Raw genomic sequence first — 15,323 nt, forward strand, 5'->3', positions numbered from 1 at the left:
CTGCCTTCACCCTGTGTGCACAGAGCCTGCATGTTCTCCCCGTGCTTCGGGGGTTTCCTCCCCAGTCCAAAGACTTGTGTTGAAGACAGTAAGATGTACGTTTATTGATCCCCCAAGTAAACTGCCAGGGGTGAAGCAATACATGAAGGATAAGCCAATGAACTAGGTCACACGTGACTTTGCTGTGTACCAGAGGAGAAGATACTGTGTACACTGCTTGGCACAGAAGGGGGGGGGGAGAAAAAAACAGGACCATTTTCAAATGCAGGTCCATGATATTTAGTGAATCACAGTGTAACCGGTATCTTTTGTGTTTCTTTCAGTTTTACAGTAAAATGTGCATCACATAAGCACAAAGAAAAACGTATGATGGAGCTTTATTTCTGTTAGCTATCTGTCAACGCTTGGACCAGAACACCATTGCCAGGACAGAATAGGTAGTTAAACTATCTGATTTAATAAATAATTTCCAAAATAGAAAGAACAGCTTCTGAACTGAGAAATAATACATAGCAACTTCAGATACTGGAGCAGGAGCAGCTATGGACAGAAATAGCCATAGTTCCAGATCTCAATCCGATCAAGCATCTGTGAGATGTGCTGGACAAACAAGTCTGATCCATGGAAGCCCCACCTCACAACTTACAGGACTTAAAGGATCTGCTACTAAAGAGTTGATGCCAGACACCACAGCACACCTTCAGGTCTTGTGGAGTCCATGCCTCGACGGGTCAGAGCTGTTTTGGCAGAGCAGGAGGGTTTACACAAACTTAGGCAGGTGGTTTTAATGTTATGGCTGATCAATGTAAATGAGTAATTTGACTAGAGAGAAGCATGCAGTGTGCTTTACTTCGCTCTTGTAGTCAATAGGAATGAAAAAGGTCCAGTGCTCTAGCTCAGTGGTTCTGTGTTCCTGTTAAGGAAAATCTTGAAGTACACAGATTCTTTTATCTCATCCACAGCTCAGTTCACAAGGGCAGCAACCAGATACTGAGACTATAAATCATAAAAATCACTATTTTATGGTTGTAAATTTACCATTTGAGGATTTTTGGTTCCAGAGGTAGTCAAAAGTAGGATTGAGATCTTTGGTGTTCTCTTCTTTGTACCACACCAAGAGCTCCTGTCCTGGGTTAATGGGTTGACAGCAACGGTACAGAATCCCCCCTTGATATGGAAATGCCACAAGATTTTGCTCTTCTGCATTATGAGCACAATTCACAAACCTAAAAGAATAAGGCAAAGCAGCAGATAAGGTAAAAATGAAAATAAAAAAATATCAGGGGAGATATCAGTGACAAGAGAAAGAAAGTTCTTCCAACAAATGAGGAACTATGAAAACCTCACCCCATCCAGTTATCATCCATCTCTCTCTTGGCATCAGTGTGTTCTTTACACTGCCTGCTTCTGTACATCTGCAAATAAATGACACATTTACATTTTATCCATTAAATAATACTATAATATAGGCAGGGAATGTTTCTATGTTCAGTCAAAGCAGTTGATGTTGCAGCTGAAATCAGTCAGTCGTTTTCATAAGTGCATTAAAAATAGGCAGGATCTCATTTTCAATGTGGAATAGTCTAATTTAGAGGTTTTACAATCATAGAGTTGCCCTAGAGATGTTTTTCTTTTTAATTGAAATCAAAAGATAAACCAGCATATCCTATTACAACAAAGTCCTTGACTACATCTTTACTAGTTTTTACTCATACAAGCTTTTGTCTTTCACACAGTTTTCCAATTTGCATGGCTGTACTGCTGAATTGGGTGTCTCCGACAAATATAATTGTATCCTCGGAACAAAAGTGAAAGGCAAGATTGTATTAGTCACGCTATGTCAGAGAAGGATCTCTGGATTACAGTTCCCAGCAGCCACTGCACCTCACTGCATCACGGTCACATGGCCACCTGCACCTGAATCACTTTCAGAACAGTGTCTACAAACTGACATTTCTCAGTCTTTCTCTGACACTTTATAATTCTTCCACACTGCCGACATGTTTACTGAATTTATAAAGCATGCGCGCCTCTCACTCTACACATGGTGATATTTGATCGCGTCATCAAAAACGTCATTGTTCAGTAAATGTTATTCAGTCTTTTTTCTTATTAAGCCAAACACCAAAAGTGCTTTTTCTTGCTATTTTCAGCCGAATAATTTCGGCTGCCGAACATTCGGTGCATCCCTAGTGGGCATGGATCTCGTAGAGCCCCTCTCATGACATGAGAGCATGTACATGTACATGAGTACATACCAGTCATTGTAGACTATGTCACCCAGTACATTGAGGGAGTCCCACTCTGGAAAGCCAACGCAGGAACTGATATATCACCATGGAATCATCACTATGGAACTCATCCTCCTCTTCATATGAATAGGGATCGCCAAGGACCTCTTAACTGACCAAGGTACCGCCTTTGTCTACAAATTAATATACGATCTCTCTTTGGTTGTTGTAGGTAGATGAGCAAGGGAGAAACTGGAATCTCCTCCTGCCCTATGTCCTGCTTGTGGTCCGTCAAACCCCACAGGTGTTCACAAGCTTCATCCCATTCAAGCTCTTCTTTGGCAGGAGACCCAGAGGACTACTAGACATGGCCAAGGAAGCATGGGAGAAGCAGCCACCCCCGTTCCATTCTCAATCGAATACATCCAGAGTATGCAGGAACAGACTGGGTAGTTCCCATCATGAACAACACATGGAGGAAGCACAAGCAGAACAGAAACAGACCTACAACCAGCCAGCCCAACCCTGCAAGTTCCAGCCAGGTGACAGTGTGCTCCTCCTACTGCCCAGCACAAACCAAGTTTCTGGCCTACAGGCAGGGCCCATACACAATCTTTGAAGACTTTCAACTTTCATTCATTTGTTCAATCACTACAATTCAATCAGCCGTCTTGACTGCTTCGTTTCAAATCCATTGTGGGGGTGTACAGAGGTAACCAAAATTCTGTCGCTGTCCAAATCTTATAATCCTGACTGTATGTGGAAAAGGTGAAGGGGTGAAAATATAAACATGTTACTTGGAGAAATCTATTGGCTCTATTGCAGGAATAAAATACTGCTGATAATCTACAACATCTAATCTTTTAGGAAATGGTTCTTACATCAAGCTCACCCACTTTGTTTCCAACATTCCTTTATGTCTACATTAAAGTTTTTACCTCCTTCCGCTGGATAAATTTACATTTGCAGCATTTGGGAGACTCTCATCAAATTACATCAGAGTCTAAGAATACCATCAAGTTATAAGGACTTGGTACGAGTTACACAAAGAGCTTAAATGTTTGTGTTGTATTTATTCCAGTAGCAATCATTTCATTTAAAGTAGTTTGAGAGAGCAGACAGTTATTAGATTGAGAGAGAGTTTGTGTGTTCTAACCCAGAAACAGAAACAGCTCCTTAATATTTATAATAAATGTATAAAACCTCACCACCCAGGAATATCCACTGCTCATGGCTTCCTCTCTGTCTACCAGCTCTCCCTGGTAGGGTCCGAAGTGTGCACCTACTGGAACAGTCTCCCCCTTATTAAACACCCCCAGACCTGCATCAGGAATACCGGACTTCCGAATCTCTAGTCCAGGAGGAAGAGTTTGTCTGGCTCGGTCAGGGACTCCCATGGGAACAGGAGTATCAGGGATGAAGAGGGGCGGTCCGTGAACCTCACACTTGTTGAAGAAGAAGGATTTGCAAACCTCACAGTCTGGAGGGAAAGAAAATATAATAATGTGAAGAAATAATGCTCAAAATAATTCTTAATAAACTGCAATGAACACAAAGCTTTTAAAGTGCTTTTTTTTTTTTTTTTTTTTTTTTTTTTACATTTTTAAGTGTGCAGCCATGTATAGCATATGATTTTTAAATATTTGTTTTTACATAATAATAATTTAAAATAAGAATAATCAGTGAGTGTGTTACTGAGCTCCTGAGAGGCCTGATGTCTTACAGAGGGAGTCTTTATTGTCAAGATCTTCCTCTTTAATGGAGATAACTTCAGGTGTGGTGTTGAAATCGTCTCCGTGGCTGTAGATGTTCAGCTCCAGCGTCTCCTCTTTCTTCACACAGACTTCTGACACTTCGGATGTTCCTCCATCTGAAGTCTCCGTTTTCACGTCCTCACACAGCTAAAGATCAAACAGCAATAACACTTCTTCAGCAAACAAAACATCAACACTGTTTATAGATCTGTTTATAAGGTTTCCTAATCTGAACATGTTATTGTTTTTTCTGTAACACAACTCATCATTAAGCTTTACCTGTGAAGGAGCAGGATCAGGAGCCCGAGACTTCCTGGAGGAGCGTGGTCTGTTTCCTGCTGATCTCATTATAACACCTCTAAACAAACATTATTCATCATCATCATCATCATCATCATCATAATAATAATAATAATATATTTTATCCTGTAACAATAAGAGGAAATGAGATGAATATTTTATAGACTTTAACCCTTTAAACAGTAATGAATTTTCTGTTAATGTTTTTAATAAACATTTGAAAACATCAGTCCGTGTTTTAGCTGCCTGGTAACGTGGTAAATGTATAGGAATTGTTTTTATCCTGATTAGTGTAAACTGTCTGTAAAGAGTGACTTAGAACAAGTTAAGATTATTTATAATACTTTAAACACAAATAAGCATCTCCAACTAAAACACCTCGCTAAGGCCGAACTACAAATCTCTCCTTATTAGATAAATAGTGCTCTACATAGAGTGTACACGACATTATTTCATACTGAATGTAGGGCACTTAAACAGTGAAGTGGAGATCTATTTGGGATTCGGCCACACAGCTTCAGGTTAACTTACCTCAGGGTTTTAAAGCAGAACGAGGTTTTATATCCTCAGAACTAGACACAATAACGTGCTTTTATTTTTAACTACATCACATCTATCGATAAATACAAACAGCGACTGTCCGAAAGATGTTATTGTGATAATTAGCTCGGATAAAGATGTACCAGCGAACAGTGGCTTTTTCTTCTCCAACGATTTCTGGCGGTTGGAGAAGCAGCTACTGGGAGCGTTACCGCCACCACCTGGACTGGAGTGGAGTTTCATGGTGGAGGCCTATCTTAAAAAAACTTCTACTGATTACAGTTAAATGAGAAAAAATGTGAAATGTTACATGCTTGAACGCATTTAGTTCTGAACCAATGTCTATGCTGGATTTTGATGCTAGAGGTCATAAAATGCAAACAATTTTCACCTAAAACAATTATGATGGCAGTTTTCAGTCTACATCTGTATCTTAACAAGATATTGAACTGAAAGCAAGACATTCTCATTCATTCTTAGACTCTCTAAAAATATCACTGGAATATACATAAAATATATTTTACTCATATAAATTCTTAGGGGTGCCAATAATTGTTGCACACCTATATTTTTTGATAAACCTGTGTTGTGTTTGTAATTTTTTGATATCCATGAGAGAATAGTATTTTTGTGAATTTCATGAGCAAAATATAAAAAGGTTAAACAATAAAGACAATTTTTCACAGCCTTCTTTGCTCATATTCAGCAAGGGTGCCAATATTAATGGAGGGCACTGTGCACTGTAGTGTCACATTGCACACCAAACTACCTGAAGTAACAGTTACAGCAGGGAATGATTTGAAGCAGATAATGTACACTAGGATTTTGAAAATAAAGACAAACATAAATCCTATAAATGAACTTGGTCTGGTCTGAAGTTCTTGTGGTAAAACAACAAAAGACATGAAAGTATCTACAATTAACAGGAATAAATAAATTTTACACATATTTTACATCATATCTCAAAATACATAAATTGTGCCATTTCATCAAGGTGATCAGCTGCATCTCTGAGCAGATCTGACATGGACCTTGTCGAGGAAAATCAATCTTTCCAGCCTAAGTCAAAAAACCTTCAGAGACAGAGGGTTTGTAGATGTCAAAAAGTAAATTAATTCAATTCAATTCAATACAATACAATTCTTAACTTTATTGAAACAATAAAGTGAGACAGTCTGCAGAGGGTCCGAATTATACATACACATACATGTATGTACTTTTTATATACCTCTCCGAAGCAGTAAAATTATGCCTAGGTGGGGCATTCACCTTTTCTTTCTAGAACAGACCAGTCTCCATTGCCTTGACTAATTATTCACATCCATATGATACCTTTTATTTGTGATACAAGCATAGTCAATTGTATGTTCTTTAAAAGTTTTACCAGACCTGGGTTTTTTACTGTGTCACATAATTCACCCTATCACCTCATCTTGGTATTTTCCTCCTGGAATTCTTATCTCTTCTTTTGACACTGATTTGCAAGCTTAGAGGGCTTTATTTAGAAACCCAGTTCTGGAATTTGTCTAATTGCTTTTTTATTGCCACAAAGTGAGCTGCTTTAGACAAACACAAAGTTCTTAATTTACTGCAGTAGAGTGAAGCTGCTTTAGACAAACACAAAGCACTTAATGTACACATTTCTAATCCTACCTGTTAGAAGTGTTTTATGGTTTTAGATTATGCTTGCTGTGCAGAGGTATGGACTGACACAGAAAACAATTAGACCTACGGTTTAGTAAGACACAGAGTTCTTCTCTCTCAATACATACTTATAACTTGATCAACAAGTGTACTATGAATCTAGATAATGCTTCCCACAAGTAATTCTTAACTGTTGGTTATACATACCAGATTATACCTGATTTACATATCCAAACATTAGTAAACTTTGTAGTTACACACATTGAGTACACTTTTATATCCCATATATTCCCGCCTCTGGAATTTAATAAGTCCCACATAACTCAAGGGAGTAATCTCACAATCCAGTCACCTTCTTTAAACCTAACTAGTGATCAATGAATGATCACGTCAGCCTACCAACGACCAAATCCTGAAACCACTCTCTTGTGGAGTCAGCTTTTTAGTCAGTTTTGTAGTTACACACATTGAGTACACTTTTATATCTCATAACTTTCACACCGACATCATCTTCTTCTTCTGCTACTTCATCTACAACTTCACTTTCCTTCTGGTCTTCATTGAAAAAACTCACAACCTCACATTGTTGTATGAAAGAAAGAAATTAATAATGATATTTTTTAATGGTTTTGTTGAGATAACAGGCTGCCAATCTAATGCTGGGGGAAGAGTTGAGTTTTTATGTGATAACGAAACCCAGTGCTCAAACTAGGAACCTCGCTTTTAAACTTTTTTAATAGTGGACCAACTTTAATTTTATTTCTAAAATACCTCTCGGTCCATTTCAGTAATGAGTTTGAATACTCCTGCTTTACAATTGTGTCATAATGGCTCATAATTATCATAAGTCCAATCCCATTAAAATGTGTCCTCTCCATATAAACTGTGCTGATGGTAATGGATAGGGCCATGAAGTTGGCCCCCGCACCCAGCGCGAAACATTGGCAAAATAGTCTCAATCGTTTGTGCCGTAAAATTTTTCATTTGTGCTGCTTCGGTTGTTGAAATATCAAAAGAATATTTATAGGTCTTTCTGAGGTCACTCAGCCCCCCGCCCCCTGCCACATGCTCCAAATTCACCCCAAATAGTCTCGTTTGTTTGTGCCGCTAAAAGCTTAGTTTTTCTCTTAAGTTTAGTCTTTTTTTTCTTAACAATCAAGTAGAAGTAATAAGGTAAAATCCAAACAGGAAAACAAATCACATTAAATAGCCGCATTCACTTAATTGTTACCTATCCACTGCACGTTTTCAACTGTTAACCGACACAGGATGTGTGAAATCTAACACAAACTACAAGGTGTTTTTACTTGTTACTGTATATGTTGTTATTTGAATAACAGTAGTAATATTAACATTGTCATAAATAAATACACACACCATAATCTGTTTGCTGTAGCTCTGTGTTTATACATACATAGGCCGTGTGTGTGTGTGTGTGTGTGTGTGTGTGTATATATATATATATATATATATATATATATATATATACGTGTGCGTGTGTTTGTATGTATGCATTTATATGTATGTGGAAATTCATGACTCAATGAATTAAGACAAAAAGTTTTTATGTGCGAAACTGAATTACTGTGTACTATCAAACGTCCATTAACACAAATAATGGACCTTTAAAAACTTAAAAGCACTTAATACTGACAAGCCACTATCTGTCTTCAAACCAAGACTTAAGTGCAAACACCATCAAGCCCGACTTCCAGAAAAGCAGAGACTTCTTCTCCCAGCAGGAGTTGGAAAACAAGGGTGTGTGGCCTACAACAAAAATACTTGAACTTGTGAAATTAAATTTAAACAATGCAATCACACTTTTGTGTATAACACAGCATGTGGGAATATTTAGTTTTTTTCCTGACACTCCTGTCCCTCCATTTCTCAGGTCTCCACTACTCAAATTTTTACGACACAAACCAACACAAACGATTAAGACTATTTTGTCGACGTTTTATGTTGGGTGGGGGGTAACTTCATGCAGGCGCCATGCGAAGACAAAATATATTTTGGAGCCGGAACTGCACCTGCGTGATAAGGGTTGCTCAACAGTGCCAATTGATGTACGTGATGGTGTTCTGGGACAGCTAACTCTAAACATATTGATGTCTGGGTCATCCTGACCCTAAGAAAACTGTATAAATAGAAGAGCTTCAGCTCTGGTTTTTTAGATCACCCTTGGGACGTCTCAACTGTGTGATCTCATGCAACAATAAACTTGGCCCCTTGCCTCTCCTCACTCACGGGCCCGGTGTCTTACTTTCGTCCTTCAACTGGTTAATGTATGTGAGTATCTGTTTCTATGTTAAATATTAATTGTCTTTGGGTAATAGGCAAATTTTGATACAACACCTGCCTCAATGACTACGGTCCCATTGCACTCACACCCATCATCATGAAGTACTTTGAGAGGCTCGTCTCGAGGCACATGAAGACCCTGCTGCCCCCCGCCCCCTTACAGGACCCCTTGCAATTCACTTATCATCCCAACCACTCAACAGGTTATGCCATCACCACCACCTGACATCTGGCCCTCACCCACCGAGACAACAAGGACACCTTTGTTCGAATGCTGTTCATCGCATTCAACATTTCTTAGCACCTGATTGAAAAGCTGAACCTGCTGGGTTTGAAGACCTCCCTCTGCAACTGGATCCCAGACTTCCTGACTAGGAGACCTCAGTCAGTCCAGATCGGTAACAGCATCTCCAGCACCAGTTGGTTAACTGTGCAACCATCTATGGTGAGTACTGTAAAATCAAGCCAGTGTTTAAATGAACCTTATAAAGGATTGCAATGATTTCACCCATCGTCTGTCAAACAGAAGCTCAAATATTTTCATAACCATTCTAAACTACGCAGGGAGATTTTATTGGATTACTTTCAATATCTTATCATGCAACAATGGACTTAATTATGAACAATTTTAATACACCATCACCAAAGGGATGGAATGTCAAATGTCAGAAGTTGGATTCAAACCCACACCTCCAAGGGGAGACTGCAGCCTTAACACAGTGCATTAGATCACTCTGCAATCCTGACATGCAGACCATCACCTCTGTTGCATCATGGACCATGCCCAGGTCTTATTTGGAGTATATGTGTAGGAGATTCACTTGGTTCCCTGGTTGAATATCTATGGGCTGTGGTTTAATACACCATCACCAAAGTGCAGCAAAGGGATGGAATGTTAGAAGTGAGGTTTGAACTCACATCTCCAGGGGACATCGCTCAGCCATCTTGACACTCAGACTGTAATGCCTGTTGCATCATGGACCATGCACAGGTCTTATGTTGACCACATGAGTAGCCTATGCACTTGGTTCTCTGTCAAATAGCTATGGGCAGTGATTTAAAAGAAACCCCTACAATGTTTTGACTCAAATATCGCCAGGAGAGAGGAGCAGTTTTTAAGGAAACACACCTGGATTTGGAACTACTCTATTGTTTCTCATACAAACTTGGGTAACAGCCACAACAAACCAGGTTTCAACTGACCTTGAGCAAATCAAATTCCAGACATAGTCGGCGGGATCTGGACCTTTGTGGGGAAACCCCAATGGATTTGGAGTCAATCGCCTTAACCACTAGCTATGACTATAGAAAATGCTTGTTTCGGCATGGACCAATGTTGGAACAGTCTACACTGCGCTTTGTTTCAGAATTTATAGGCTTAAATTAGGGACCATGCTCAGGTTTTTCATTTACAACACAACAAAGAAGTGTAGCTGGTTCACTGTGCAACCATCTACAGGCAGTACTGTAAAATCAAGCCAGTAATGTAAAATAAACCCTAGAATGGACTGCAATGACCAGTTTTCCCCCACTGTCTGGAAAACAAGCTCAAACCTGTTTGTAAGCATTCTGGACTATGTAAGGAGATTGCAATGGATTTCTTTCAAAATCTTATCATGTAACAATGGACTTCATTATGAATGACTTAATACCACATCACCAAAGTGCAGCAAAGGGATGGAATGTCAGAAGTAGGATTTGAACCCACACCTCCAGAGGAGACTACAACCTGAACACAGTGCCTTAGACTGCTTGGCCAACCTGATACACAGGGTGCAACGCCTGTTGTGGACCACGCACAAGGCTTTTGTTGCCCGCATGAGAAGCCTATGCACTTCGTTCACAGTTCAAATAGCTATGGGCAGTGATTTAAAAGAAGCCGCTGCAGTGTTTTGACCTAAATATCTCCACCTGGAAACACACCTGGATTTGGAACGGCACCATCGTTTGCCATACAAGCTTGGGTAGCAGACACCCCAAACCAAGTTTCAGCTCCTCTTGGGCAAACCAAATTTCAGACATGGGTGGCAAGATTTGAACTTGTATGGGGAGACCGCAATGGATGCTCAGTGGAAAAAGAAAGAAGGAGATTCACAGATTGTGATAGCAGCAGTGTCAGTCATGGTACTGATTTGTGGTGGTGAAGTAGGAGCTCAGTATATGGATGACACTCTCTGTTTACTGGCCAATCTATGTCACTATCCTCACCTATGGTCATGAGCTGTGGGTAGTGACTGAAAGAAGAAGGTTCAACAGCAGAGTTGGTGGGGTTACTCTTTGATAGGGTAAGAAAATCAACAAGCCTGTTGAGGTGGTTTTATTCGATGAATGCCGACTGGTCAGCTCCTGCTAGAGTTGTAGCAGGCATGTCCTACTGGATAGAGACCCCCAGGGGAGATGGTTGCATCCACAACCCATACCATCAAAAGTGGAAGTAAAATGAATGAACATCGAACAGACAATACACATCCTTAATACCCCGTTATATTTCCAAAGTTAGACTCGGTTCATAGCATTTTGCACAAATACTCTTTATTTTTATATCCAATACTGTTTCCGTGCTTTGATTATAGATGCATACAAGACTTAATGGTGCCATTATTCTGCATTGTTATGTAATGCAATTTTTTGAGTTGAGGCAAATACTATACCTTATTTTGTAAAGTCATAATGCTGCAGTACTCACATATTTGTGAATCACTACCAATGATTTGATAAAAATAATCATTATCATCATGAGAAGATTGAATGAGACAAATAAAAAGATTTAGACACACACACGGGAATAGACTGCTCAGCACAATTGCTTTAAGTGCTTTGCCTTGCACAGAAATTCTGAATAAATTAAATGGAAAAAAAATTTCACATAAAGTAAACTAAAATAATGATTAATTTGATAAATTCAGTGGCTCAAAGTTAGTGCACTTGTGGGCCTTAAATGAAACAGAATAAGTAAAACTCTTTCCACACTGGGAGCAGTGATACGTCTTCTGTCCTGTGTGAACGCGCTGATGTTTTCTTAGAGTACTCTGTTGAGTAAAACTCTTCCCACACTGTGAACAGTTATAGGGCTTCTCTCCTATGTGAATGCGCTGGTGTAAATGGAGATTACTCTGCTGAGTGAAACTCTTGCCACACTGGGAGCAGAAATACGGCTTTTCTCCAGTATGAACGCGTTCATGTCGATGGAGATCACTCTGTTGAGTAAACCTCTTTCCACACAGTGAGCAGTGACACGGTTTCTCTCCTGTGTGAACACGCTGGTGTTTTCGGAGATTACTCTGGTCAGGAAAACGCTTTCCACACTGTGAGCAGTGATACGGCTTCTCTCCTGTGTGAATGCGCTGGTGGACTAGGAGAGTACCCTGTCGATTAAAACTCTTTCCACACTGTGAGCAGTGATACGGCTTCTCTCCTGTGTGAATATGCTGATGTCTTTGAAGATGACTCTGTTGAGTAAATCTATTACCACAATGTGAGCAGTAATAAGGCTTCTCTCCTGTGTGAATATGCTGATGTCTTTGAAGATGACTCTGATGAGTAAAACTCTTTCCACACTGGGAGCAGTGATACAGCTTCTCTCCTGTGTGAATACGCTGATGTTTTAGGAGAGTATTCTGATGAGTAAAATTCTTTCCACACTGTGAGCAGTGATACGGCTTCTCTCCTGTGTGAACGCGCTGGTGCAGTTGAAGATCACCCTTCTGTATAAAACTCTTTCCACACAGTGAGCAGTGATATGGCTTCTCTCCGGTATGAATATGCTGGTGTCTTTGGAGATGGCTCTGTTGAGTAAAACTCATGCCACACTGTGAGCAGTGATACGGCTTCTCTCCTGTATGAATGCGCTGATGTTTTCGGAGAGTACTCTGTTGAGTAAAACTCTTCTCACACTGTAAGCAGTGATACGGCCTCTCTCCTGTGTGAGTGCGCTGGTGTCGCTGTAGAGTATTCTGTTGAGTAAAACCTTTTCCACACAGTGAGCAGTGATATGGCTTCTCTCCTCTGTGACTGCACTGGTGGGTTTTGAGGGCGTTCTGATGACCAAAACTCTTTCCACAATCTGAGCAGTGCTGAATTTCCTTCTGTACATCATTGTGAGAAGTAGCAGAACTCAGAGAATCATATGATGTTGATTGACTACTGGAGCCTTTGGAGGGAATCTCAATCTCATGTTTAATCTCTCCTGATTCTCGTGGTTTCATATACTCTTGGTCATGGCATCTCTGGATGTGTTTGTGGAGGTCAATTTGTGATGTATAGGTAAGAGGACATGCGGAGCAGGAAAAGACTTCCAACACTTCCGGAGTGTTCTGGAGTGTTACTTCTGGAGAAATAGAATATTAGAAAGTCAGTATGAAATGAAACAAAATGATAAAACTATTGCTAGGAATAACACTATGGCCAAAAGAATGTGGACACCTGACAAACACACTTATATGTGGTTCTTCCCCAAAATGTTGCCACAAAGTTGGAAGCACAAAATTGCCTAGAATGGCTTTGTATGCTGTAGCATTAACAGGGTTCCCACTCTTTTAAAGACATTTTCCAGGACTTTTTCAATGACTCACAGCTAGTGTGATCGACAGGCATAGCGCCCTTAAGCCTAGGATGATTGGCGATGAACAATGGTAATGGAAATTGTTGATAGATACCAACTCTTGTGATGGCGATTAAGTCAAATTATTTAAATATCTGTTGGTAAAGTCGTATTGTAGACGCTTGCCTCACACCTCCAGGGCTGGTGGTTCAATTCCTGCCTTCACCCTGTGTGCACAGAGCCTGCATGTTCTCCCCGTGCTTCGGGGGTTTCCTCCCCAGTCCAAAGACTTGTGTTGAAGACAGTAAGATGTACGTTTATTGATCCCCCAAGTAAACTGCCAGGGGTGAAGCAATACATGAAGGATAAGCCAATGAACTAGGTCACACGTGACTTTGCTGTGCACCAGAGGAGAAGATACTGTGTACACTGCTTGGCACAGAAGGAAAAAAAAAAAAAAAAAAGAACAAGACCATTTTCAAATGCAGGTCTTGTGATTGCAGACCGCCTGTGCTTCACAGCATGGCGTAATGTGAACCAAAAGCCAGTGCAGTGATGGACTGAAACTGCAGACCAGTGTTTGTCAGGTGGAATTCTTTTTAAAAACTCTAAAAAGATCAGAATTGCTGCAGTCCATTTTCAGCTGCTGAGTGTATATAGTAACGTAAACTCTTCAATCCGTCACGTCCGGTGAAGATTCTACTATCGACTGTCCCTCGAGTGAAACCATCTAAGCACAGGTCTATATAGATTGTTGTTGCTGTGCTAATAAAGCTAATAAAAAAATAATTTGCTGATGCAAATACAAAAAGACTTGATTTTTGTGCAGATTTTTTCTTTTTTCTTCTAACTACTGTAATTGCTATGCAGTGCTCAAATTTTAGGACAATAAAACATACATATATATATATATATATATATATATATATATATATATATATATATATATATATATATATATATATATATATATATATATATATATATATATAGCATTGCACAAACACAGATCAAGACATTCATATCACTCTCTGGTAATCTACTTCTAGATTTTAAGTGACTGAAAACTAACGTTTAAAAAAAACAAAAAAACAACGTCATTTTAAGGTTGGTTAAAACTTGTTTGCAACACCGTTGCTAGGCATGGTTGATGGGTCTAATGTTAGTCAAGCTATCTGATTTAATTAAAATTTTCCAAAATACAAAGAACAGCTTCTGAACTGAGAAATAATACATAGCAACTTCAGATACTGAAGCAGGAGCAGCTATGGACAGAAATAGCCATAGTTCCAGATCTCAATCCGATCAAGCATCTGTGAGATGTGCTGGACAAACAAGTCTGATCCATGGAAGCCCCACCTCACAACTTACAGGACTTAAAGGATCTGCTACTAAAGAGTTGATGCCAGATACCACAGCACACCTTCAGGTCTTGTGGAGTCCATGCCTCGACGGGTCAGAGCTGTTATGGCAGAGCAGGAGGGTTTACACAAACTTAGGCAGGTGGTTTTAATGTTATGGCTGATCAATGTAAATGAGTAATTTGACTAGAGAGAAGCATGCAGTGTGCTTTACTTCGCTCTTGTAGTCAATAGGAATGAAAAAGGTCCAGTGCTCTAGCTCAGTGGTTCTGTGTTCCTGTTAAGGAAAATCTTGAAGTACACAGATTCCTTTATCTCATCCACAGCTCAGTTCACAAGGGCAGCAACCAGATACTGAGACTATAATTCATAAAATTAGTTTTAAAATCCAATAAATCATAAAAATCACTATTTTATGGTTGTAAATTTACCATTTGAGGATTTTTGGTTCCAGAGGTAGTCAAAAGTAGGATTGAGATCTTTGGTGTTCTCTTCTTTGTACCACACCAAGAGCTCCTGTCCTGGGTTAATGGGTCGACCGCAACGGTACAGAATCCCCCCTTGATATGGAAATGCCACAAGATTTTGCTCTTCTGCATTATGAGCACAATTCACAAACCTAAAAGAATAAGGCAAAGCAGCAGATAAGGTA

General features: G+C 39.7%; 1 protein-coding gene across 1 annotated transcript in view; it reads right to left on the minus strand.

The window, feature by feature from the left end:
* The window catches only part of LOC108266218 (uncharacterized), a 40,112-nt gene that overhangs the window by 5,528 nt on the left and 19,261 nt on the right, over positions 1-15,323 (minus strand). The window contains 8 exon segments of the mRNA XM_053680679.1: positions 1,039-1,226; positions 1,348-1,415; positions 3,440-3,711; positions 3,955-4,132; positions 4,265-4,343; positions 4,977-5,051; positions 11,660-13,097; positions 15,103-15,290. Coding sequence (XP_053536654.1) covers positions 1,039-1,226; positions 1,348-1,415; positions 3,440-3,711; positions 3,955-4,132; positions 4,265-4,343; positions 4,977-5,051; positions 11,660-13,097; positions 15,103-15,290 — 2,486 coding nt within the window.

The sequence above is a fragment of the Ictalurus punctatus genome, chromosome 6 (assembly GCF_001660625.3).
Source record: "Ictalurus punctatus breed USDA103 chromosome 6, Coco_2.0, whole genome shotgun sequence".
In the NCBI taxonomy this organism is placed as follows: Eukaryota; Metazoa; Chordata; class Actinopteri; order Siluriformes; family Ictaluridae; genus Ictalurus; species Ictalurus punctatus.